Source organism: Aedes albopictus, chromosome 3 (assembly GCF_035046485.1).
Source record: "Aedes albopictus strain Foshan chromosome 3, AalbF5, whole genome shotgun sequence".
In the NCBI taxonomy this organism is placed as follows: Eukaryota; Metazoa; Arthropoda; class Insecta; order Diptera; family Culicidae; genus Aedes; species Aedes albopictus.
Genome location: NC_085138.1, coordinates 106,993,966 through 107,019,724, shown reverse-complemented (window position 1 = coordinate 107,019,724; position 25,759 = coordinate 106,993,966). Strand labels below are relative to the sequence as shown.

The window sequence follows — 25,759 nt, the reverse complement described above, 5'->3', positions numbered from 1 at the left end:
GCGAAGCTGAGTATTTATCACAATTTTATTGCTATATCTTAAGGTTCAATATGGTTCAAAATCCAATCACCGAAGCGGTTGACCTTCGTGTAGACTCCAGGAACACTTTCTAGTCCACATTGTCTACCGAAGCTAACAACGCCCATCATGTAGAAAGCGGGCTGCGGTTGTTGTCTGGTTGGTGGCACGACTTCCATCAACGGACCACCGGAGTCTCCCCGGCAGGAATCCTTACCGGCTTCGCCACCGGCACAGATCTGCCGATCGTCGATGTTAGCCGCTGGGTATTTACTCTGGCAATGCTGCATTGTCACCGTTGGTACGGAAACGTGCATTTTAAAGCGACTGCCGGAATCTGGAAACACAGTAATTCAATTATTTTTAGATATGAAACAAAAGCAATCAAAAAACCTACCAAATTCCGTTTGACCCCAGCCGGCCACAAACAGCCGGGATCCTTCGGAGGGCCGATTGGTAAAGCTGCCGTCCAGCGGAAGGCATATGGGCGTAACGGTTTCCGTATATTGTGCCGGTGATGCTAGCCGCAGCAGGGCAATGTCGTTGTGCACTTCCGTTCGGGTGTTGATGAAGTTCTCATGAATGATCAGTCTTTCGACGGCAATGTCCTGTACAACGTCGTAACACTCGCCATCCTCGCAGTCCGGATTGCTGGTGGTATCCCATTCGCCGAGGCGGACAGAAGTTCTGTGAAGCAGATGGCATGTATTGAGTTAAGGCTTGTTATCTGTTAAAGAAGTTTGTGTTTTCGATAGAAGGCTCTGAGGGTCAAGTCACATATCCAAACAACTCAGTTCGAAGAATTGAGAAGATGTTTGTATGTGTGTGTTGTGTGCATGTATGTATGAATACAAATAAATATCACTCAATTTTAAGGCACTTTTAATCGGTCAACGGTTTAAGCTCGAATCGAACGGAGTTTTACCGCATCGCATCGTTTGCTATTAAAAATGGTTTGGAACAGTCAAGCCGTTCCGAAGTAATGGCCATTTTAGGGATCCAGCCAGACTAGCACCGGTGGAAGCTGCCATATGTAAAACAGAACTAAACCCCATCATGCGACTCACCAAATTGCGCCGGTTTTTGTTACCTTAAGCACAGTTGCCCAATTTTATGCGGAGCTCCCCAATGAAGACCAGAAAATCCACAACGTCGGCCTAAAATTCAAGATGGCGACCGAAAGGAGATATCGCAGTTCTGAGCACATTTTTGGCCTAAAATCAACGAATTTAGTAGAATGTTATGTTGTTGTGACTTCATGCAATTTTTGACAATTTTTTAACACCGTGGGGAACCACTTAGCCTTGACTTCAAATTTTGGCTTGATTTTTTGTAAGAAAAGGGATAGCCGTCTCCGTGTTGTCGAATCTCGAAATTAACGGTAGCGCTACGATTACGGATCCGCATAGTTTCCGTCTTCAAAGTGAAAATTCAGCATGCTAATAACTGTCTGACGATTGAGTCTATGTTTCGTGATTTATCCGCTAGGTGGCTGCTAGTGTCATAAAAAAAAACAAACACGTATAACTCAAAACGCTAATGAGCTAGAAGTGTGCCGTTTTCAGCAAAGTTGTGCAGCAAACGAAGAACTATCTGAAAACGACAACCTGGGTTCGAAATTTGCCCGCTAGGCGGCGCCAGTGTCAAAAATGTGCAAACCCCTATATCTCAGAATCCTGATAAGATAGAATGGTGCTGTCTACGGCAAAGATGTTCAGCAAGCCTAGAACTATTTGACAATTGAGCTGATTGTGGAAACGACCGCTGAATTGGCAGAGTTGGTTGGCTTTTCGGTCAGGTTAAGTTATAAGCAGGGATATAGTTCTCCTATAGTTCAATCTGACTGAAAAGCCAAGCATAGAGGAATAACTTTGACAATGGGGCACTTTCGGTGTAGAACTAGATATGTAGTAATGAGCTAAATTTTAGTATGGTGAGAAGGTCAATTATTCGTTTCTGCAATGAAATGGTGCAATGATTCCTTGCCTAATTGGATGCTGTTTGAGCAAAACTTTGGATAACTATGGTGCAAAAAATGGAGAAAACAACAACACTGTTGTCCAAAATTTTGCATCAAATCAAGCAAGGAATCATAATACCCACGCTTTTTGCCCCATTTCATTGCAGAAACGAAGAATTGACCTTCTCACCATACTAAAATTCAGCTCATTACTACAAATCTAGTATTTCACCGATCTGTCCTATTGTTGTCTTGTCTTAAATGTGATGTTGAGCAAATAAATGCATGTTTGTTTTTCAACAGAGATTCGTTTCAGAAACTTTTCCACGAATTCTTTCGAAAATTGTTCATAAATTTCTTCAGAAATTCCTCCAAAATTTTCTTCAAAATTCCTCCAGAATTTCCTTTAGTCCTTTTAAGGTACCTACAAAAACTTCACCAAGAATTCCTCTAGAAAACATTCTGTTGGCCTACCCCATTAGGCCAGCGCGCACATCTATCACCGCAGTATTCTCTGCCAAACGAACGGTGTGATGGATGACATAGGAGTGACAGGTATACGGCCTGTCACCGGGTGAGTGAAGGATATAGATAAATTGCATTGTCACTGCTTGATTATATCTAAACAAGTAAGCTTAATTCTAGTGTAATTTACATTGAAATCATTCCTTAAGCTAGTGAACTATAACAAAAATTATACTATTTGGTACATGCACCTAATACTGGTAAGATTATCTACCTAAAATTACTGAAATCGATCTAAAACTAAACTTATACTAGGAAACCTAAACTGCTATACTTCCATCCCGTGTCACCCAGAGCAATCTATGATCTACCGATTCGGTAAGAAATAAGGTAAAGAAAATCTTCGAAACTTTGCTAACTATATGGTTTACTAGGAACTACTGCTAAGCTCACCTTTGATCAAGAATTATACGACACATTAAGGGAAAACTAAACGTAAGTAAGCTCAAACCATACATTATGCATACACTGATCTACAGGGGTCTACCAACCCGCTGTCACGTAGCAGAAACACTATAGATGATTCATTGTAATTGTAAGCTGAATTTATATCTTTTCATAGGAAAATTATATTCTTATATGTTACTACCACTATCCGGATCGTGCGTATGTTATTACGTTTCCGGTAAAGAATTATAATTCCGGAAAATTCCCTCCCGTTGGACTAAATCCAACATCATATAATTTTCGTTTATACGAATCGAGCGTGATGCCTAGTCGCGGTGTTATTAAATCGGGTGGCAAAGGAGATAAAGGTGCGCGGCCGAAGGAAACTGGTGATCTTTGTGCTGGTGGTGATGATGGTGATAATCCAGAAGTGGTGTTTGTTGGAGAAACGTGCAAGACGTGTCGAGGACCGGACAACGAAGAGATGGTTCAGTGCGACAGATGCGATGGGTGGTACCATTTTTCCTGCGTGGGCGTATCAGAGGAAGTTGCCGACAAGAGCTGGAGTTGCACTAACTGCGTCACAGCGAAATGGGTCCAGCGAACTAGAACAGCTTCTGAAATAAATGTCATACAGGAGAAGGTAACACTCGATAGAACGTCAACTAGAAGCCAGCCCACTGAGAACATCGCAACAAGCACCCGCGCTAATATAGTGATCCCTCCAAAGTCTGTCCTTCAGAAGTCTACATCAGCGGGGCCAGTTCCAGTCAACAGTGGTGGCGGGCGGAAAGTTCCTCTGAATGCAGATCAAGGGAAGCAGCAATCACCATTGCTAGTCAGCGATGGTAACACAGGCACAGGTGTTCAAATTCGAGAAGTGGAGAAGGCCCTGTCACAGGTTTCGGTTTCTTCGTCGCAAAAATCAGCGGTGCAGCGTGCAAAACTGCAACTGATGCGACTGGAAGAAGAACGGCAATTTCAGCAGCAGCAAGAAGAGCGCCGACAAGCTGCAGAACAACGGGCAGCGCAGGAGCATCGTGAGTACTTGGAGCGAAAGTACCGTCTGTTGGAAGAAGTCGTCAGCGAAAAGAGCTCTGGGAGTCGCAGCGAGGCGTCAAGTCGTATCAACGATTGGGTACGAGATGCCAAACAACATCAGCAGACAAACGCACCAGAAATTGATGATTTTGACGTAGAGCACCTTCAAGTTCCTACAGGCAACGTGGAGCAAGGCCACGCCGCTGGTCAGCTCGGGGAAGCTCGTATCCGATTCGAGCCAAATGGCCAGATTAGATCGGCTAATGTGCACACCGGTCAACGACTCCACTGTTGTCCTCCTATTCAACAGCAGCACTCCACATCGCGTCCTGAATTTGCCAGCCACTTGCGACAGTCAGGACTAACGATGCAGATGCACCCTGCCAGTCAGCAAGTTGGACTATCAGACAGGTATCCGTCATCTCGGCAAGTTTTGCCAACGATGTTAAACGCCAATAAACGAACAACGTCGCAACAACCTGCGAGCTCAATTCTCAGACCGCCTTTCAACTCTACCACCTTCGACGGGCAAGTCGTAGTACCTCCGGCGTGCTCTACCGGTATTCACCCGCGCATTCCTCGGGAAAATATCGGTGTCTCCCAAGCATCAGACCACGGAACGTATGATGACGAGTTCCAGCTCTCTCGTTCGCAAGTAGCAGCCAGACAAGCGGTTCCGAAAGAACTCCCTCAGTTCAATGGAGATCCGGAGGACTGGCCAGTATTCTTGTCGATGTACAACCGTACGACAGCGATGTGTGGGTTTTCTGACGAAGAGAATATAGTACGACTGCAGAAGAGTCTGAAAGGCAAAGCCTACGAAGCCGTCAAGAGCCGTTTGATCCACCCTGGGAATGTTTCAGGCATCCTGTCAACATTGAAAATGCTGTTCGGCCAACCAGAGGTCATCATTCAGTCGCTGATTGAAAAAGTGAGTACGCTACCAGCAATTCGGGAGGAAAGGCTAGACACACTGGTAGAATTCGCTGTGCACGTACAAAACTTCTGCGCAACAGTGGATGCCTGTGGACTGCAGGAGTATATGTACAACGTTTCTCTACTCCATCAGTTGGTCAGCAAGCTGCCACCCTCGCTTAAACTTAATTGGGCACAGCATCGACTAGTAGCTCCTACGGTCAACTTGGCGACCTTCAGCTCGTGGATCTATTCTCTAGCGGAGGCAGCAAGCGTTGTCACCTTTCCATTGTCGACACAACAGGAGAAGTCCGCCCGAAATGAAACTCGAGGGCCAAAAAAGGGAAATGCGTACCTCAACGCCCACTCTGAGGCGTCTTCTGAAGAAAACAAGGAAAGTGCATCGAAGGAACACACTGCGACAAAGCCAACTCCGGTGAAACACACCTGCCCTATCTGTAACGAGTATTGCAAGTCCGCAGACAAATGCAAGCGCTTCTTGGAGCTCACTAGAGACTCACGGTGGGCTGCAGTCAGAGAGTTCGGCCTCTGCCGCACTTGTCTACGAATGCACAAAGGAAGCTGCAACGCCAAGCCATGCGGGAAAAACGGATGTGCCTTTCGGCATCACGAGTTGTTGCACAATGACTCGAAGCAGAAATCGCAGAATACTGAAACTACGATCGACAGCGGAAGTTCACCATCTGCACCACCGTATTCTGGTCCGTCGGGTTGCAACAGCCATAGAACAACTGCAAGCTCGGTACTGTTTCGTTACATTCCTGTCATTTTATTCGGCAAAACGGGAACAATGCAAACCTTCGCTTTCTTGGATGAAGGCTCAGAGCTCACTTTACTAGATCAAGAGCTCGCCGATATACTACAGTTGGACGGAACCGAGCGTCCGTTGTGTCTCCGATGGACTGGTGGAACTGAACGATGTGAACCGAATTCTCGAGCGTACAACCTCCAAATTTCCGGAGTTAAAGATGGCAGTAAGCGGTTCGAGATAAATGACGTGAGGACTGTGAAGGACTTGATGTTACCGCAACAATCACTGGATATGGCCAAACTATCAGAACAGTTTCCACATCTTCGAGATCTTCCGATCGATTCATACCGTGATATACGCCCACGTATTCTGATAGGAACGAAGCATGCACATCTCGGTCTTGTGCTGAGAAACCGTGAAGGAGAATTTGGACAGCCTATTGCAGTCAAGTCACGGCTTGGATGGACAGTATGTGGCGGATCAGGAACAACCCGTGGAGCGAACCTACACCACTACTGTTTCCACATCTGTCCTTGTAACAATACAGCTGACGACGATCTGCACCACGCGATGAAGGAGTACTTCTCGCTTGACAGTCTAGGGGTAACTAAGCCAAATAATCCGCCTCTGTCTATCGAAGATCAGCGTGCACTCTCTTTGCTGCAGCTGCTTACTCGGCGTAAAGAAGGTCGCTATGAATCCGGCCTACTCTGGCGGTACGACGATATCCGCCTGCCAGATAATCGGTGTATGGCTATGCGCCGATTCCAATGTTTGAAAAAACGAATGGAGAAAGAACCGGAACTGCAGGCAATCTTGCATGCCAAGATTGCAGAGTATACGGAAAAGGGGTACGTTCGAAAGCTCAGCGAGGAGGAAATCAACCAAAAAATCTCCCGACGGTGGTACCTACCAGTCTTTCCAGTAATCAACCCAAATAAACCTGGCAAGATACGGATAGTGTGGGATGCAGCGGCCAGCGCTCACGGTACATCGTTGAACTCAGTTCTCTTAAAAGGACCGGATTTATTGTGCTCTCTCTTGGCAATCCTTCTACAGTTTCGAGAGCGTCGTATCGGGCTAACCGGTGACATTCGCGAAATGTTTCACCAGGTGTTGATTAGAGAAGAAGACCAACGCTGTCAGTGTTTCTTCTGGATGAACGATCGTGGTGATACAGAAGTGTACGCTATGCAAGTAATGACGTTCGGAGCATGCTGCTCTCCGACTACAGCGCAGTTCGTGAAGAACTCCAACGCCGATAGGTTCATCAGCAAATACCCAACAGCACATCAAGCCATCACGAAGTCCCACTACGTCGACGACATGCTTTCCAGCGTCGATACTGACGAGCAAGCTATTCAGTTGGCCAAGGACGTGAAGCACGTCCACGAGCAGGGTGGATTTGAAATACGTAACTGGATTAGCAACTCTAAAACCGTTCTCGCTGCTTTGCAAGGGGAGGATATCAACGAGAAATGCCTTGATATGTCAACAGAGCTCGCCACTGAAAAGGTACTAGGCATGTGGTGGAACACAAACGACGATGTCTTCCTTTACAAAGTCGGATGGAATCGCTATGATTCGGCACTCCTAGGTGGTCAACGACGACCAACGAAGCGAGAAGTTCTACGCGTCCTGATGACCATCTTTGATCCTCTAGGATTGATATGCCACTTTCTCTCATATCTGAAGATCCTGCTTCAAGACATATGGCGATCCAGCGTACAGTGGGACGACGAGATAGCCGACGGAGAATACGAGAAGTGGCTCACTTGGTTGAAAGTTCTTCCTCGCATTGAACATGTGAGGATTCCCCGGTGCTATAATTCGGACTACCTCGTGAGTGAAACCGACGACCTCCAGCTCCATACGATGGTAGATGCTAGCGAAAAAAGCACAGCAGCTGTTTGCTATTTACGTTTCGTCAAAGACGATGTTATCCGCTGCTCAATTGTTGCAGCAAAGAGCCGAGTAGCGCCGATCAAGTTCACCTCTATACCCAGACTGGAACTTATTGCCGCAGTCATCGGTGCTCGCTTAGCGCGCACGGTCGAAGAATCACTGTCGTTGCAGATTAACAAGAAGTTCTATTGGTCTGATTCCAGAGATGTCCTGTGCTGGATACACTCGGATCATCGTCGATACAATCAGTTCGTCGGTCATAGGGTCAGCGAGATTCTCGAAACCTCCGAAACAAACGAATGGCGATGGGTACCTGGGAAGCAGAATCCTGCCGACGACGCCACGAAATGGAGTGGCACTCCGGAGTTATCATCCGACGATAGGTGGTTTAAAGGTGCCGATTTCCTTTGGCGCACTGAAGAAGAATGGCCGGAATCATCGAATAGCAATTACTTGACGGACGCCGAACTCCGCCCATCGCTACTGGCACATCACACTCCATTAGCTATCATCAACATTAATGAATTCTCGAGTTGGGAGAAATTACGCAGGGTAGTCGCATACGTTCGTCGGTTCGTCACTAACTGCCGACAAACCCGCTCTGGAAACCCGACTGTCAATGGGCCGCTTTTGACTCACGAGCTTCAAACCGCTGAACGTACGCTCATTTGTCTCGCGCAGTTCGAATCCTATCCCGACGAAGTCACGATCCTTAAAAAATCATCACAAAGCGAAGATGCTGCAACGAAAACCGTTCCGAAGACCAGCTCACTGTTCCAATTGACACCATGGCTGGACAGTTTCGGGATTATGCGAATGCGAAGCCGCATCGCGGCATGCCACTACGTCACCAATGATGCCAAACATCCCATAATACTTGCTCAAAAACACCACACCACCAGCCTGATCATTGGATATTATCACCGGAAATATCATCACCTAAACCACGAAACGGTGATCAATGAGATCAGGCAGAAGTTCCGCATCCCACATTTGCGCGCATGTTACCAGCACGTGCGTAAAGGTTGCCAGACATGCAAGAACAACCGCGCAGTACCAACTCCACCGTACATGGCCGACCTCCCACCCGCTCGTCTTGAAGCCTTTTCCCGACCCTTCACCCACACTGGGGTCGATTACTTCGGTCCAATCGAAGTCACCGTGGGAAGAAGAGTCGAGAAACGCTGGGGAATGTTGGCCACATGTCTGACCGTCCGAGCGATCCATATAGAGGTTGTGCATTCCCTTAGCGCGAGCTCGTGTATTATGGCGCTCCGAAACTTCATGGCACGTCGAGGCATCCCTAAGAAAATCTATAGCGACCGAGGCACGAACTTCGTGGGAGCGAATCGTGAACTATTGCAATTGCACGAAGCAATCAACCAGGACGCGCTCATGGAAGAATTTGCAGATTCGGAAATCGAATGGATCTTCAATCCACCTCTCTCACCGCATATGGGCGGCAGCTGGGAGAGGCTAATACGTACCGTTAAGAACAACCTCACAGCGGTATGTTCGTCAGCAAGGCAGTCCGACGAGGTATTGAGAAATTTATTCACGGAAATAGAAAATACCGTCAACTCCAGACCACTATCCCACGTACCGATAGACGATGACTCAGCTCCAGCTTTGACGCCAAACCATTTTCTTATCGGATCATCAAACGGCTGCAAGCCACTTACCAATCTCGACGACAGCGGAGCAGCACTTCGTCAAAACTGGCTAACGTCACAAATTCTGGCAAACCGATACTGGAGGCGGTGGGTATCCGACTATTTGCCGGAAATCACCCGGAGAACCAAGTGGTTTGAACGACCGAAGCCGCTAACCATCGGAGATGTAGTGGTCATTACAGACCCAAATATGCCACGCAACTGTTGGCCGAAGGGGAAAATTATCGGGACCAGAGTCAGCGCAGATGGCCAAGTTCGATCAGCGACTGTGAGGACAACCAGAGGAGTCTACGAACGACCAGCGACCAAATTGGCAGTCCTAGATGTTCAACGCGTCGATCAGTAAGCCCACCGGCAGTTGGATTACCGTGGGGGAGTGTTGGCCTACCCCATTAGGCCAGCGCGCACATCTATCACCGCAGTATTCTCTGCCAAACGACCGGTGTGATGGATGACATAGGAGTGACAGGTATACGGCCTGTCACCGGGTGAGTGAAGGATATAGATAAATTGCATTGTCACTGCTTGATTATATCTAAACAAGTAAGCTTAATTCTAGTGTAATTTACATTGAAATCATTCCTTAAGCTAGTGAACTATAACAAAAATTATACTATTTGGTACATGCACCTAATACTGGTAAGATTATCTACCTAAAATTACTGAAATCGATCTAAAACTAAACTTATACTAGGAAACCTAAACTGCTGTACTTCCATCCCGTGTCACCCAGAGCAATCTATGATCTACCGATTCGGTAAGAAATAAGGTAAAGAAAATCTTCGAAACTTTGCTAACTATATGGTTTACTAGGAACTACTGCTAAGCTCACCTTTGATCAAGAATTATACGACACATTAAGGGAAAACTAAACGTAAGTAAGCTCAAACCATACATTATGCATACACTGATCTACAGGGGTCTACCAACCCGCTGTCACGTAGCAGAAACACTACAGATGATTCATTGTAATTGTAAGCTGAATTTATATCTTTTCATAGGAAAATTATATTCTTATATGTTACTACCACTATCCGGATCGTGCGTATGTTATTACGTTTCCGGTAAAGAATTATAATTCCGGAAAATTCCCTCCCGTTGGACTAAATCCAACACATTCCATGTTTGAGAAATTCTCCCGTGGATTATTTCAGAATTTATTTTTAAAGACAACTCACACCATCTTCAGCCAGAGACTGCACAAATTTCTCCTGGGATTCTCAGAAAAAAAAACAATCCACGGGTCCCAGACATTCTTACAGCGTTTTTTTTTTTCAGAAAATCAATAGTTCTTAATTGTTGCTCTATGAATTTCTTCCAAAAAAATGTTGTAAATATACCTTCAAACATATTTTGTAGGGATTGATCAGTTCCTCCATAAATTTTCCAAATATTTTCTATGCAGAACCTCCTAAAATGGCTCCATTGTTTCCATAGAAAACCCATAAATTAGGTTAACCAAAAATAGTCAAATTGCAACCCCCTCCCTCCTAATGACACATTTTTTTGCATGAGGCTTCTGAAATTTGTTTATAGGTTATTACAGTTATCTGAAGCCCCCGGAAGGAATTTGTGGTAGTAGGGGTTTGGTTTAGGAGGATTTTTTGAAGCATTTCAGGATGCTTCAGAGCAGACTCTGAAATACCTTAAAACGGCCCTCAAACCTTTTGCAACGCCCCTTAAAGGCTCCTGAGATCCCTTGAATTGACCCTAAAGCCCCTTGGGACGCCCCGTAAACCCACTTAATACTATTTGAATACCCCAGAATTTCCCGTAATAGGGTGACGAAGGGTATTATCGGCAGGTTTGTTCTCTTCGTCAAGGGGGTTTTTTGTCGGCCAAATTTCCTGAAACTTTGTCGTATAACTCAGCTTGGTTGGGAAGGATTTGAGACCAACTCTGAGCTCAGCAGCTTTCAAGAAACCCCCCATGACGAAGAGAACAAAACTGCCGAAAATACACAATTTCCCCTATCATGAAAACACCAAAAAAATCTTAAAAGAACACCCTTAAAAGGCTCCTCAAATCCCCCGAAACAACCCCTTAACCTTGCTTAACTCGCGCGGTTGACTACCTGCGTCAGCACCACGCTAATGCTGAGTACAAAAAGCGAGATTTTTTCAACATGTTGTACAAAATACAACAGCGCGATCGCTCGTGGGTTAAAATGCCCCTGAAGCCCCTTGCATCCCCCTTTTTGGGCTCTCTGGGAACTTTATGGAAACCCCCTTAGCCCCGCCTCAACTGCCCAGGAGCATACCTGTTCACGCGAACTAGATTCTCTAATTAAAGCCCAAACTTAATTTATGCATAAATTTCCCTCTTTTTATGCCTTTTCTAATTTATGCACATTTTTAATTTATGCAGTCCCTGCCATGTGCATAAAAAGATGTTTCAGTGTATTTCTTTTATATATAATACCTTTTATATAATACATAATCAGAGGATTTCTTTTCAGAAATGTCTCCTTCGGTTTCTTGAAAAAACCTTTTTTCAATATTTTTTTCAATAAATATCTACAGAGGATGGCCAAAATGTTTAGGATAGGCTTCTTTTTTCTCCCACAAAAAAAAATCAACATGCTGTAACTTTTCATATAGTGCATCAAAAAATCTCAAATTTTGACTGTTTGTCAACCTATTATGTGTGCATCATTGGTACAATTTTGGGCTCGATTGATTAATTTTTCGCGAAGTTAGAACCGTTCGCGTAAGACACTATTTTTTAGACAACTATTTTTTGAACTGTCATATCTCGGAAACCAGTGAACCGAATTGAATGAATTTTTTAACGTTTATCAACAATATATTGATATTTAATACGACGTTATAAAATGTAATATTTTCTCACGGCGAATGAAGTTATATCGGGTTGAAATGTTTACCCATATAGAGGAAAATAAGTAAAATTTACAATACCACACAAAAATTATTAAATGTGTTCTTCCTTCAATCTAAATAGGCTCTAATATATCTGATTAGAAATTATTTGAGAACAGAAGTGGAAAATCTTTGAATATCAACACTAAAATTTATTGACATTGACGTAAAAAAATACATTTTTTCGAGAAAAGTCCAAAAAGTGTCAATCCATGATAACTTTTTTCAACGTTTAAAAAGTATCTATGTTGAGAAACTTTCGGAGAAATTGAAGGAACAATTTATGTAGTAGTTTCTGAGAAAATCTCTGAAAGAATTTCCAAAGGACACCCTTGAGCAATTTCTGAATTGAACCTCGGAGCAATTAAGGAATTCTAGAAACAAATTCTGCGGTAATTGCAGAGGTAATGGAGGAATTCTTGAATAAATCTCTAAATTAATTCCTGAAGGGATCCCAGGAGTATGTTCTTAAGTAAATCTTGGATGAACTCCAGGAGATACTTCTGAAGAATTCTTGAAATAAATTCTCGCTCAATGTTTGGAAGGTGCACATAAATGGACAAAAATCCCTGAAGTAATCCCCAAATATTTTTTTTTAAGAATATTAATAGAACAATTACACCGTCTTCGACCTTGCGGCCTCTACAGACTGAGCATTACTAACATTCAACAACGGACAACACATATAACAACCAGTGGCCCAGTGGAGAACTTTCCGTTTTATGAAAAGTTTTCCCCGACTGGAGCGGAAATTCAAGGACCCACTGTTACTAGAATTAGTAACAATATGTTGCTTCCGGAAATTTAACACTCGTTTTATTGGTTGTTGAGAGAGAGTTATAATTTCCCTAAAAAATTCAATAGTATTAGATGGATACATAGTAGATTTGTTGAGGTTATCTTACGTTTAGTATTTTCCATAGTAGGTTTAAATTCAGCCTGTCGAATTCAATTGAACAGCCTCTACACAATCTAGGATAATAAATAGAATTTAGTAACTTGTAACTAGATGTTCATAACTATTTTACCTCAATCAATGCAATTTTAGTTTTTTTTTAAAGAATAATCGCGCTAGCTATCACCGCACTAATAATTTTGTAATACCTACAAAAAACAGATTGAATTCACCTTTTTTATAATTCACATATTGAAATCTCACCTTAGATAGGAAAATAAATTCAATTATTAAGCAAAAATATAACTTATAACTCTAAAAATACTATAACTTTATGACTTGCACGTTCTAGGTAGTTCACTTCATTTGCATATCAATGTTCTCGATCTATCAAATTGACTCGTAGGTGACGGACCGCTTTGATAAACCCCTTTCGAAACTGGGTGTTTCTGTGTTGACGGAAGTGTTGCCATGAGATGGCGTAACACTCCCCCCAGTAAGCTGGACTCCTGCTCCTGCTTACTTCCGTTGCTTCCGACATCCAAAACAGCCAGTTTGACTGCTGGTCTTTGGTACACTCCATGCGATGTTTGCACTGTTGCGCTTCGGACTTGTCCACAACTTGCATTCACACTTATAACCCGTCCTTTAGGCCAAAAGTTCCGAGGGAGTTCGTCATCTACAATTACCACGATATCACCAACTTGTATCGGCTTCACCGGTTGATGCCATTTTGTTCGACGACAGATGGTGGGTAAATATTCTTGGATCCATCTTTTCCAAAAATGATTCGCATATTTGTCGGAGGTTCTCCAACTATTCTTAAGCGTTGCTGGATGGTCGTAAAAGGGAATTAGTGGTTTGGCCCCGCTTGATGTTCCAATCAAAAAATGGTTAGGTGTCAAGGCAGGCTCAGATTCGTTGTCGATAGGGAGATAAGTCAGTGGTCTTGAATTGACGATATTTTCAATTTCTAGTAAGGTAGTTCGTAGGACCTCATCAGAAGGATTTCGTGGGAACTGCATGTGTCTTAATACCTTCTTCACTGATTGTATTAAACGCTCCCAGCTTCCGCCCATGTGTGGGGAGCTAGGAGGGTTGAATGACCATTGCACGTGGTTTGCAACGAACACATTACCTAACTTCTCTTGGTCGATACCCTTAATCGCGTCTTTGAGCTCCCTGTTGGCACCTATAAAATTTGTGCCTCTATCACTATAGATGCACACAGGAGTTCCACGTCTTGCCATAAAGTTTCTCAAAGCCATTATGCAAGAACTGGTATTAAGAGTATGGGCTATCTCTATATGAATTGCTCGCACCACCAAGCATGTCAGCAAAACGCCCCATCTTTTTTCGACACGACGCCCAACGACTACTTGCAGGGGACCGAAATAGTCAATTCCCACATGTGAGAAAGGAGGAGAATATGCTTCCAGTCTTGCAACTGGTAGATCAGCCATGGCTGGAGGCCTGGGCAATGCGCTTCTATTTTTACATGTTTGACAGTCCTTGCGAACCTTGCTGCACATTCTGCGAAGTCTTGAAATCACAAACCGTTGGCGTAGTTCATTAACTACTGTTTCACTATTACAGTGGTGGTATTTCTCGTGCTCATACTTTACCACAAGTTGTGTGACGTAATGCTCTCTGGGCAGAATAATCGAACTTGATGCATACGGCCCAATGTACTTACATGTTCTCGTCCGTCCGCTCATTCTGATGATTCCGTTCTCGTCAACATATGGCGACAAGCTGTACAAACTGCTACTTTTTGGCAGTGTGTATTCACCGATTCTGTCTGATTGCGAGGCCAATTCCAGGATTCGAATTTCATTTGCATAATAAGCAAGTTGAGCACGCCGAAAGATGTATCCCTCCGCCGCAAGTAGTTCATCTTGAGTTATTGCACCCGTCAACCTTGCTAGCCCCTTTTGCTTTCTTCGGATATTAGTTGGAAAACGTTGAATGAAAACGATGCGCCGCACAAGTCGCCACCAGCCGGAAAAGTCCTCAAAGTTGACCACGTTCTCTACTACGGAGTGATGGTTCATCGTCCGTTGAAGTTCCTGTTCAGTCACGTATGGATCAGATGGCTTCCCAGGCCACTCCTGAATTGGCTTCCACAAGAAATCAGGTCCACAGAACCAGCGACTGGAAGGTGCGAGGTCTGGCGCTTTTTGCCATTTGGTACCCTCATCCGCTACATTTTCACGTGATCTCAGCCAGTTCCACTCTGAAACGTCGGTTGTTTCTAATATCTCACCAACGCGAAATCCAACAAATTGAGTAAATCTACGATGATCCGATGCCAACCAAAACAGAACATCCCTAGAATCTGTCCAGAAATACCGTTCCTTGATTTGTAGCTTATGGGTTTCTGCAATACTTCTAGCCAACCGAGCACCGATGACTGCTGCTTGCAGTTCCAACCGAGGGATGGAAACAAATTTTAACGGAGCCACACGAGTCTTCGAAGTTATTAGGGAGCATTCAATGTTGCCTTTTTCTTCGAATCGAAAGTACGCTACTGCTGCATATCCATCAATACTGGCATCAACGAAAATATGAAGTTGGATCGTGTTGGTGGCGTCCGGTGAGGTCAGCAGTCGGTAACATCTTGGTATAGAAACCGATTCAACCTTTGAAAGTTCCTTCAGCCACCTTCGCCATTTTTCGAACTGCTCGTCGCCAATCTGTTGGTCCCACTGAACACCACTTCGCCATATCTCTTGAAGAAGAATCTTGAGGAACATCAGAAGATTTCCGAGGAATCCCAACGGATCGAACACGGTCATCAGCGTTCTTAATACTTCTCTTTTTGTGGGTACTTTTGTTCCAGACAAAAGTTCTTGGTCGTGCTTGATCGATAACCGAAATGTGAACATATCTGAAGCCGTATCCCACCACAACCCTAGTACCTTTTCTGTTGCTAGTTTTGCTTCCACGTTGAGGTTTTTATCGATGGCAGGGCTATCTTTGAGCGCTACGGTGACTACAGTTGAGTTTGACATCCAACCCCGTATCTCGAATCCAGCTTGCCCATGAATGAACCGAATCTGTCGGATCAAATCCAGTGCTTCTTCTTCTGTTTCTACGCTGCAGAGTAGATCATCCACATAATGGTCTTCGACGATCACTTCCACGGCCTTCGGAAACTGATCTACAAATCGTTGGGCATTTGAGTTTTTTACAAATTGCGCGCTACTAGGTGAGCAGGTTGCACCGAAAGTCATGACCTGAACAACGAAGACAGATGGTTCATCCTTACGCAACCCGGTTTTCCAGAAAAACCTCTGACATTGTTGGTCCTCTTGATTCATCGCTACTTGGAGAAACATTTCTCGTAAGTCGGCAGAAATGCCAACACGGAATTCACGGAAACATTGTAATACAGCAACCAACGAAGCTACTTGATCTGGACCCTTTAAGAGAAATGAATTCAAGGATGACCCGCGTGCTACAGCAGCTGCATCCCATACGATACGGAGCGAAACTTAATCGGTTTAGACGGCGACGAGCTGGTAGCGGTGCTCTCACGTGCGTGTGATGCGACCATGCCTAGGAGAGTCCACCCTAGAAATGGGAGGCCACCGGCTTACTGGTGAACCGACGCGATTGCGGACCTGCGCCGCGCCTGCCTACGGGCTAGGCGGCGGATGCAGCGAGCACGATCAGAGGAAGAGCGAAACGAACGGCGGGTGGTGTTCGCCGCTGCAAAAGCCGCGCTTAAGACCGAGATAAGAGCAAGCAAAAAGGCCTGCTTTGAGGGTCTCTGTCAGAGTGCCAATACGAACCCGTGGGGTGACGCCTACAGGATCGTTATGGCCAAGACGAGAGGTGTGATGGCTCCTACAGAGCAATCTCCAGAGATGTTGGAGGGGATCATTGGAGGACTTTTTCCGCGTCATGATCCTAGTCCTTGGCCTCCTTTCGTAGGACAGCCGGGGACTGGGGCTGGCGATGAGGAGAGGGTCACCGATGTGGAACTTGCGGGGATAGCTAAGTCCCTTAGCGTAGGTAAGGCCCCAGGTCCGGACGGAGTTCCGAACCTGGCCTTAAAAGTAGCTATTGCAGAGGCTCCCGAGATGTTCAGGTCTGCTATGCAGAAATGCCTGGACGAGGGAGTTTTCCCAGAAGCTTGGAAGAGGCAGAGCCTGGTACTATTGCCAAAGGCGGGGAAACCACCCGGAGACCCGTCGGCATATAGACCAATATGCTTGATTGACACGGCGGGGAAGGTGCTCGAAAAGATCATCCTCAATAGAATGTTGCGGTTCACCGAGGGCGAAAATGGTCTTTCGAGTAACCAGTACGGCTTCCGGAAGGGGAGGTCCACCGTAGACGCTATCTTGTCGGTTACAAAAACTGCCGAGAAAGCACTCGAGCCTAAGAGGAGGGGAATTCGCTTTTGCGCGGTAGTGACTCTGGATGTAAGGAATGCGTTTAATAGCGCCAGCTGGTCTGCTATTGCCGATGCGCTCTTGCGTCTGGGGATACCGGAGTACCTGTACAAGATTCTCGGAAGTTATTTTCAGAATCGTGTACTAGTCTACGACACGGAGGTGGGTCGGAAGTGCTTTCACATAACCTCAGGAGTCCCGCAAGGTTCCATCCTGGGTCCGGTGTTATGGAATGTCATGAACGACGAGGTGTTGAGGTTAAAGTATCCAGTGGGAGTGGTGATTGTCGGATTTGCCGACGACATTACGCTCGAAGTCTACGGTGAAACGATCGAGGAGGTAAAGTTGACTACCAACCACTCGATCAAAGTTGTGGAGGCGTGGATGCGGTCCAGGAAACTGGAGCTGGCTCACCACAAGACAGAGGTGACGGTTGTTAACAACCTGAAGTCGGAGCAGCAGACGGAGATCAGTATAGGAGACTGTACTATCCTGTCAAAGCGCTCCGTCAAACACTTGGGCGTGATGATCGACGATAAGCTTACCTTCGGTAGCCACGTCGATTATGCCTGTAAAAGAGCCTCCACAGCTATTGCGGCACTGTCCCGGATGATGTCCAATAGCTCTGCGGTGTACGCCAGTAAGCGCAAGCTTCTGGCTAGTGTTGCTACATCCATACTTAGGTATGGCGGCCCGGCGTGGGGCACCGCGCTAAGTACTAAATGCTACCGACGGAAGCTGGAAAGTACTTACAGGCTTATGTGCCTGAGGGTTGCGAGCGCGTACCGTACCGTGTCACACGACGCTCTCTGCGTCATTACTGGTATGGTGCCTATCAGCATTCTTATCAGTGAGGACATGGAGTGCTTCGAAATGCGCGGCACAAGAGGCATACGCAGGACTGTCAGGATGGCCTCTATGGTCAAATGGCAGCGCGCGTGGGACAGTTCCACCAAAGGAAGGTGGACCTATAGGTTGATACCGAGGGTAGATAGTTGGATTAATAGGCGCCATGGGGAAGTCACATTCCACCTGACACAGGTCCTTACAGGTCATGGTTGCTTCCGACAGTATCTACACCGTTTCGGGCATGCGGATTCTCCCGAATGCCCAGTGTGCAATGGTTTAGAGGAAACGGCGGAACACGTTTTGTTCGTGTGCCCGCGTTTTCGCACAATGCGTGACCGCATGCTTGCCACATGCGGGGAGGACACAACTCCGGACAACTTGGTCCAGAGGATGTGTAGGGATGAGTTTGGCTGGAACGCCGTTTCAACGGCTATTACCCATATCGTCTGGGAGCTACAGAGGAGGTGGCGCGTGGACTCGGAGAATGGCTAGTCCAGATGCAGTACAAGAGGTGGTCCAGGGGTTCGGAGTCGGCTTCGTAGGTCATACCGGTGCCCTGCGGTCGAGATCGACCCTTACAGCGATTAAGTGGCCGCGGAGAGGAAGTCCCGGTAGCGGTGCTGTCGTGGCGTCGGTCTACTGGGTTGGATCCAAGCCCGCGGTTGGAAAGGGGTCCCCGGCAAGGGTCGGGGCAGGTGGAGACCCTGCCGTCAGCAACCTACGGATGCATCTGATAGGGCCTGAAGGGTAGTGATACCCTTCCTTTGCGGGCAGGTCAGATCGGGTTGCATGTGGGCATCAGTTCTTGATGTCCGCTCAGCAGTAGGGCGCGGGCGGGGTTGACCCTGCCCGCCTTCCGAGGACAAAGGGAGTGGCGAGGACCACTCGGGAAACTGGCTAAGCGCCAGCATGCTACCGTGATGGACTCTCCAAAGCGAGTCATCGATGTTCGTTGCTGCAGGCTACGCAGCTAACCTTGTGGGTGCGATGTGCACTAGCCCCTCTCTGAAGCAATACCTTCTTGGTGGTTCCGGAGAGACGTAGGGTTTGGCGACCATAGGAATGGTTTAGTGGGTACGAGAAGAGAGTAGTCCTGGATTTTACTTTTGTTGTAGAAGACGGCCTGTCAGACCTACACTACCCTAACCTTCTGTTAGGGTGTCTGTTGAGCAGATTATCCCCCTATGGTTTAGAAGGAAAAAAAAAATACGATACGGAGCTTTCCTGGCTTATTGGCGTTATAGACTGGAAATATGGGTAGATACCATACTCGAGAATAGGTGGCTCTCTCTTCTGCTTCTGTTAACTCGCGAATGTACCCTTTTTCTACATAATCGCGAAGTTTGGCATCCATAGCGGCTGCAAGTTCCGGTTCACGCGTCATACGCCTTTCCAGACATTCATAACGCTTGAGTGCCATTGGCCGACTGTCTGGCAGTGTGAAGTCGTCATATTTCCACAATAAACTAGTTTCGTATTTATTGTCCCTCAGTTTGGTGTTTGTTCGAAGTAATTCCAAAGCTCGATCGTCCGCCTTCGATAGCAATGGCTTTGTAGCTTGTATTCCAATGCTATTAAACGAAAAATAGTCTTTCACTACGTTATGGAGTGTTTCACATTCGCAGATGTGGAAACTGTGCTCGACTTTCGCTGCCTTCCTTTCATCTGTAGAACATGGACCATACACCACCCATCCTAGCGGAGTTTCAGCGGCAACTGGCTGATACTTTCCTCCTTCTCTGCAGTCCATGAGTCGCACCAAATGTATGTTGTCCATACCGATCAGTATTCGTGGTCTAACGTTACGGTATGAATCGATCGGTACACCGACCAAATGTTTGTAATGCTCAGTCAAATCAGCAGTGTAGACCGACTGCATCGGAAGTTGCAGACTTTTTACGGTATGAACTTCCTTCATAACACTTCTCGTCTTTGTCTGCCCTTGAACACCGGATATTTCCACAGCGCAGATTATAGAATCTTTTTCGTATCTGTTATGGCCTCCGGTCCAGCTGATACATAACGGATGTGCTGTTCCTGTCATGCGGAGCTCTTCCCATAAACCGTGCTCTATCAATGTACATGAAGATCCTTCATCGATAAAGTCGAATGTTTCGATGGTTACTCCTCGCCCGTATAATGTCACCCTCACGTATTTTAGTAACACAGTTCCCAGGCAGCAGTAATGTGAGTTGCTGTGCTCAACATTATTCGATGAGCCGACTCCAGTATGCATGATCGTCGTAGGTTGGTTCGAGACCTGTCTTGCCGAACGGTGTCTGGATTCATCATGCAGGAGTGGATGGTGTAGATACGTACATCCATTTTTGTTGCAAACTTTGTTCACTTCGCAGGCAGAAAAGTGCCTATTTAAGCATTTTCGGTTATTTTGTTGAGCTTAATTAGTGTCCAGCGGCTTTGAAGATCCATTCCCAGAAATTCTTTACACTCTGCAATCGAAATACATGGTCCACCACAAACGACACAAGGTTTGCTCTCATGCTCAGGCGATGGATCTGCGTGAGTGTGAACATAGGCTTCTTCCTTATACCGGCGTTTTTCCTGTGAGGAGTGTCTACTGCTCTCTGCCGGTCCGGTGACTTTACTCAATGCCTCAACAAGATTTCCGACCCAACTACTGAAGTCCTTCAGGGTTACTGACTGCATAGTTTGCCGGTGTAGCGCCCAATTCATCTTCATAGCAGCCGGAAGCAGTCCGGTAAACTCGTGCAGCAACGCAACATTATACAGGTATTCCTTCATTTGGCACGCCTCAATGGTTGAACATAAGTTTTGCACTGCGACCCCGAAATCGATGATGCTCCCCATCCTATCTGTTTTCGGAGGCGGCATGGCACGGATACGCTTGATCATTGTCTCGACGATGACCTCAGGATTCCCAAATAGTACTCGTAGTCGGGACATTATGGTTGGCACGTTTTCTGGATGCAGCAACAAACTTTTAACTGCGGCGAGGGCACGGTCATGCAAGCTTCTTTCTAATCTGTCCAACAACTCATCGTTACTGAACGCACACATTCTGGTAGTGCGATTGTAGGCGGCAATAAATCGCGGCCAATCTTCTGGATCACCGCCAAATCGGGGCAGATCTTTCACCGTTTGGCGGGCTGCTAAATGCATATTCGTCAGTGTCACTGTTGTTGTAGAATTAGCTGCAGACTCGGCTATGTTGTTTTGTTGAGAATACAACTCGTACCTGGGTAGCGATGTCTCGTCCAAGGCGGCAACCGTGGGATCACTTCGTCCAATATCTTCCGTTTTCTCGAGCCATTGATTTATTTTCAGCACAGCATCCGCTTCGTTGACATCTTCCTCCGAATCGAATTCGCTCGCTGCCAGAATGGATTTCTCCAGCTGTTGACGTTCTTCCAATTGACGCCTTTCCAAACTTTGTTTCGCCTCTAACGCTTTCAGCTGATACTCGTGCAACTTGATTGATTGTTTTGATGACTGACTTCTCTTATCACAATGTGATTTACTGCGTTGTGTCGCCGGGGGCAGACCGACCGCTCCTTCGATGTTCACGCTTTTCTTGATGGTACCGGTATATCGCTGTGCCGCCTGTTCTGGGGCCATGGATTGTGTCGTTTGAACTTTCAGCTCAAGCCTTTGCATAAGCTGTTGCATCTGATTCATCTGCTTTCGATGCTCATCCCTCTCGGCAGCCAGACGTTGCTCCATTTCATTCAACTGTGTAGCAAGGTCACGGTTCAATCTGATCATATCGTCTTGAGTTGGTGTTGAAGTGACGGGGGTTTGCCTTGTTTGTGTATGCTGCTGTTGTGACAGTTGATGCTGCTGCAGCTGCGACGATGCATTCTGCTGCTGCTGTGACAAGTACTGCAGCTGCTGTGACATATATTATCGCTCCTGCTGCTGCTGTGACAACCGTCTGTGTTGCACGTCATCACAATGTTTGCAACTCCAAGACACATTCGCAATACCATCAGTGACATTCACACAATCAAAATGATACCATGCGTCACAGTCATCGCACTGGACCATGGGATTGTCATCAAGCTTGTGACATTCTCCACAGCTCATACCTGTCGTTAGATGCAAGTCACGGTTGTCGGTGATATTCTTTTTGTCGCCAGTGGAGGTCTCCTTAGACGACATGGTTATGTTTGGCTTTTAAACGGAAATTATAATTTGTTACTAGAATTAGTAACAATATGTTGCTTCCGGAAATTTAACACTCGTTTTATTGGTTGTTGAGAGAGAGTTATAATTTCCCTAAAAAATTCAATAGTATTAGATGGATACATAGTAAATTTTTTGAGGTTATCTTACGTTTAGTATTTTCCATAGTAGGTTTAAATTCAGCCTGTCGAATTCAATTGAACAGCCTCTACACAATCTAGGATAATAAATAGAATTTAGTAACTTGTAACTAGATGTTCATAACTATTTTACCTCAATCAATGCAATTTTAGTTTTTTTTAAAGAATAATCGCGCTAGCTATCACCGCACTAATAATTTTGTAATACCTACAAAAAATAGATTGAATTCTCCTTTTTTATAATTCACATATTGAAATCTCACCTTAGATAGGAAAATAAATTCAATTATTAAGCAAAAATATAACTTATAACTCTAAAAATACTATAACTTTATGACTTGCACGTTCTAGGTAGTTCACTTCATTTGCATATCAATGTTCTCGATCTATCAAATTGACTCGTAGGTGACGGACCGCTTTGATAAACCCCTTTCGAAACTGGGTGTTTCTGTGTTGACGGAAGTGTTGCCATGAGATGGCGTAACACCCACACTCCAAGGCTTACGAGACACCAAAACGACTGACGCCGCTAACCGCTCGGCCACGAAGCCCACAAGCAGCAACAATTTAAAACAAATCTAGAAGAATTCTTGAAGCAATCAGCGACAGAAGTTTGAATTGAAGCGAATTGAATTTTTAAAGGAATCTCTGAAGGAATGCCTGGAAAATTGAAAAATGATGTGCAGTAATTCCAGGAAGAATTTCTTGAGATATTGCTGAAAAAACACCAAAAATCCAATCCTGAAGTGATTTCTAATAGAATTTCTTAAAATAATCTCTGAAGGGATTCCTGAAGAAAGATCTTAATATATCCCCCATGGAGGTATAGCTTAGGATCTTCTGGGAAACCCTCTGGATAAACTTCAAGAAGAATCTCTTGAGAACTTTCTAGAAAAATTACTTAAGAAATGCCTGAGAGAATCCCCGGAGAAGTTCTTGAAAGAGAACTGTAGGATTATATCGAGAATTTTCCTTGAAATTTCCTGAAGTGGAACTCAAACAAAAGCTTCAGAAATCACAGCTGCAAATTTTTTTGAAGAAATCGGTAGAGAATTTTCGAGATGAACTGGAGAATTTCTTGCCAGAATTTATCCGGGAATTACTGAAAAAATAACTGGTTGAAGCTTCGATGAAACTTGAAAAAAAAAACGCCATCTGTTGAGGAATGTGTGCATGAATTGATCTTTTTTAAGGAATGGCTGGAGGACGCCGGTGTTTCCGTCGCCACTGCCTTAAATTACTATATACGCTGCCGCCGGTGAAATGTGCTTCGGTACATTGGAGGGAAGGGCTGAGATCATTAAAACTTGGTCAACGTGGTTTAGGAACGGCCCCAAATAAAAAAAAATATTTAAAAAATGTGTCATGACAAAGAAGCCACTATAAAAAAACATAATGTTTGTTCTTGATTTGTTTTTCCCGAAAAACAATCTTTTAAATAGAGGAATTCCCTTAAATATATTCGCCCTCCGATATTCAGTGCCACCAGCTTTCCAGTAATTCTCTCGAAAATGTTTCCATACACACTTAATTCTGAATACCGAGATCTTTTGCCGAGGTTATAACAGCTGAACACCAACCTCGTACAGCAAAAATGGGTCATTAACTATTACCGCTCGATTTTGATAGTTTTTGTGCTTAACCTCTGTAAAATCGTTTACCGAAACTACCGAAATAGTTCTGATGTTCTTATTTAACCAAAACGCACAGTTAATTCAGTAAGGACTGTGTATGTCGCCACGTGAATATTCATCATTAAATTGTGATCGAAATTCATTCAAACAAATTGCAACCAATCATTGATGGTAATAAAAAATGGTAACATCGTGGTTTTTCGCAAGAAAAGCTATCAAAGATTCCTTATTTCCACTGTGCAATGCACCATAGACCAGACACCATCCATACACCGACACAATCTGTTTCAACCAAAATAAAACCGATCTATACTCACATGGTCCACGTCTTGGGAACACCGGACAAACAATGGGCCGCCGTCAACACGTATCGCTCACTGATCAACGATCCCCCACAGTGGAACGCATGCTTATCTAATCCGAGTTAGAAACAACAAGAACGACAATATAATTAGTACCTATCTAAGCCGCGTGATCAATGTTTACTCACTGCTTCGCTGATCGAAGTGTTCGATTCGGGCAATCCATGGATAGGCCGTAATACCGGCACGTTCTCCACCGACAATTCGATCATCGTACTGTACGCCACATTGCGGTGCTTGCGGAAGCAATTTTAGCCGGTCGTTCAACGTTAAACCGGAGCTGAAGCGATTGTCTACATTGTCATTGGCGCTGATAACAGGTGAACTCGGTGCAGGACTGGACGTCGGTATGGTAGGACGAGCACAGCAGACGAGTGCCTTTCTCTCGTAAGACCCACATCGACTGGCCTCGATGTAGCGAATGTCGTTCTTTTCCAAGATCGGCTTGGCCAAAACCCGCCGAATGAAGTCACACTCCGCTACCAGAACGCAGGTCCCCGGCTCCTTCACCGGTGTATTACACGCTCCTCGATCTGTTATTGTGATAATAAAACTGTTTTGTTTACTATGCGTGGATATCATAATACAGAAGCAACTTACACTCGGTTTGCGCAGCGGCATCACCCCAAAGCCCGATCAAAGCCAACACCGTCCAAAGCAACATCTCAAGAAAATGTTTACAAAACTCAGTCAATGCACCGTAATATCCAATTAGCAACTGATTGAGTTCACAAAGCCGTTGCAGTTATTCCCGTACACCACGAATTAAAGCTACCGTCAGTTCACGATCTGAAGACCGGTAGCGGTCGACTGATGGCCGTCGTCCGTCCGTTCGTCTGACCGGTTTGCGGTCGTCGTTGGGATTATCCGAAGTGGTTATGTGCGAAGCAAAGCGTGTCAACTAACTACACAGACACGCGAGACATTTTAAAAGCTCCTCTATTGCGGCGGGAGAATCCCCGAGAACACGATATCAACAACGATGAATCAACCACCCAGGTTGGATAGAAACCTGTTTCTCCGCTCCGCTTCTCTCTCACGGGTGGAGTTAGATTGTTGTGCAGGTAGCGAGTTATCGTGCTTCCACTGTTTACCTATAGGTATACCGACTTGCACTTTGCTTACGGTTTCTCATTAAAATTTGCGGTAAATGTGGGGAATATCTGGTAAAGAAATGGGGAAATTTCTACCGATAAATTGATGTGGTTTTGCACATTCATTGGTTAATTTGTAGAAG

At 45.3% G+C, this 25,759-nt stretch overlaps 2 protein-coding genes across 3 annotated transcripts; one reads left to right on the top strand and one right to left on the bottom strand.

The window, feature by feature from the left end:
- Positions 1–7: 7 nt before the first annotated feature.
- LOC109416028 (CLIP domain-containing serine protease B4) lies at positions 8–25,532 on the bottom strand. The gene is made up of 5 exons (XM_019689994.3): positions 25,123–25,532; positions 24,651–25,055; positions 24,478–24,574; positions 416–705; positions 8–355 (listed from the first exon to the last, which is right to left on the bottom strand). Exons 1-5 carry the CDS (start codon positions 25,184–25,186, stop codon positions 39–41), a joined length of 1,173 nt encoding a protein of 390 aa, XP_019545539.3. The 5' UTR covers positions 25,187–25,532; the 3' UTR covers positions 8–38.
- Positions 2,172–11,643, top strand: LOC109429525 (uncharacterized). 2 transcript variants are annotated; one of them, XM_062857139.1, is made up of 3 exons: positions 2,172–9,835; positions 9,891–9,953; positions 10,010–11,643. In XM_062857139.1, the coding sequence occupies exon 1, from the start codon at positions 3,213–3,215 to the stop codon at positions 9,540–9,542; it is 6,330 nt and encodes a 2,109-aa protein (XP_062713123.1). In that variant the 5' UTR covers positions 2,172–3,212; the 3' UTR covers positions 9,543–9,835; positions 9,891–9,953; positions 10,010–11,643. The 2 variants fall into 2 exon arrangements, with proteins under 2 accessions (XP_062713123.1, XP_062713122.1); XM_062857138.1 differs by having other exon boundaries at positions 9,891–11,642.
- Positions 25,533–25,759: the final 227 nt, after the last annotated feature.

What these genes read in the sequence shown, in the direction of transcription:
- LOC109429525 (XM_062857139.1), top strand. Translation starts at nt 3,213, where the DNA reads ATGCCTAGTCGCGGTGTTATTAAATCGGGTGGCAAAGGAGATAAAGGT.
- LOC109416028 (XM_019689994.3), bottom strand. Translation starts at nt 25,186, where the DNA reads ATGTTGCTTTGGACGGTGTTGGCTTTGATCGGGCTTTGGGGTGATGCC. An exon ending in TGCCGCTGCGCAAACCGAGT is followed by an intron (nt 25,056 to 25,122) that starts GTAAGTTGCTTC and finishes TCACAATAACAG; the next exon opens with ATCGAGGAGCGTGTAATACA. An exon ending in CTGGGGTCAAACGGAATTTG is followed by an intron (nt 356 to 415) that starts GTAGGTTTTTTG and finishes CTGTGTTTCCAG; the next exon opens with ATTCCGGCAGTCGCTTTAAA.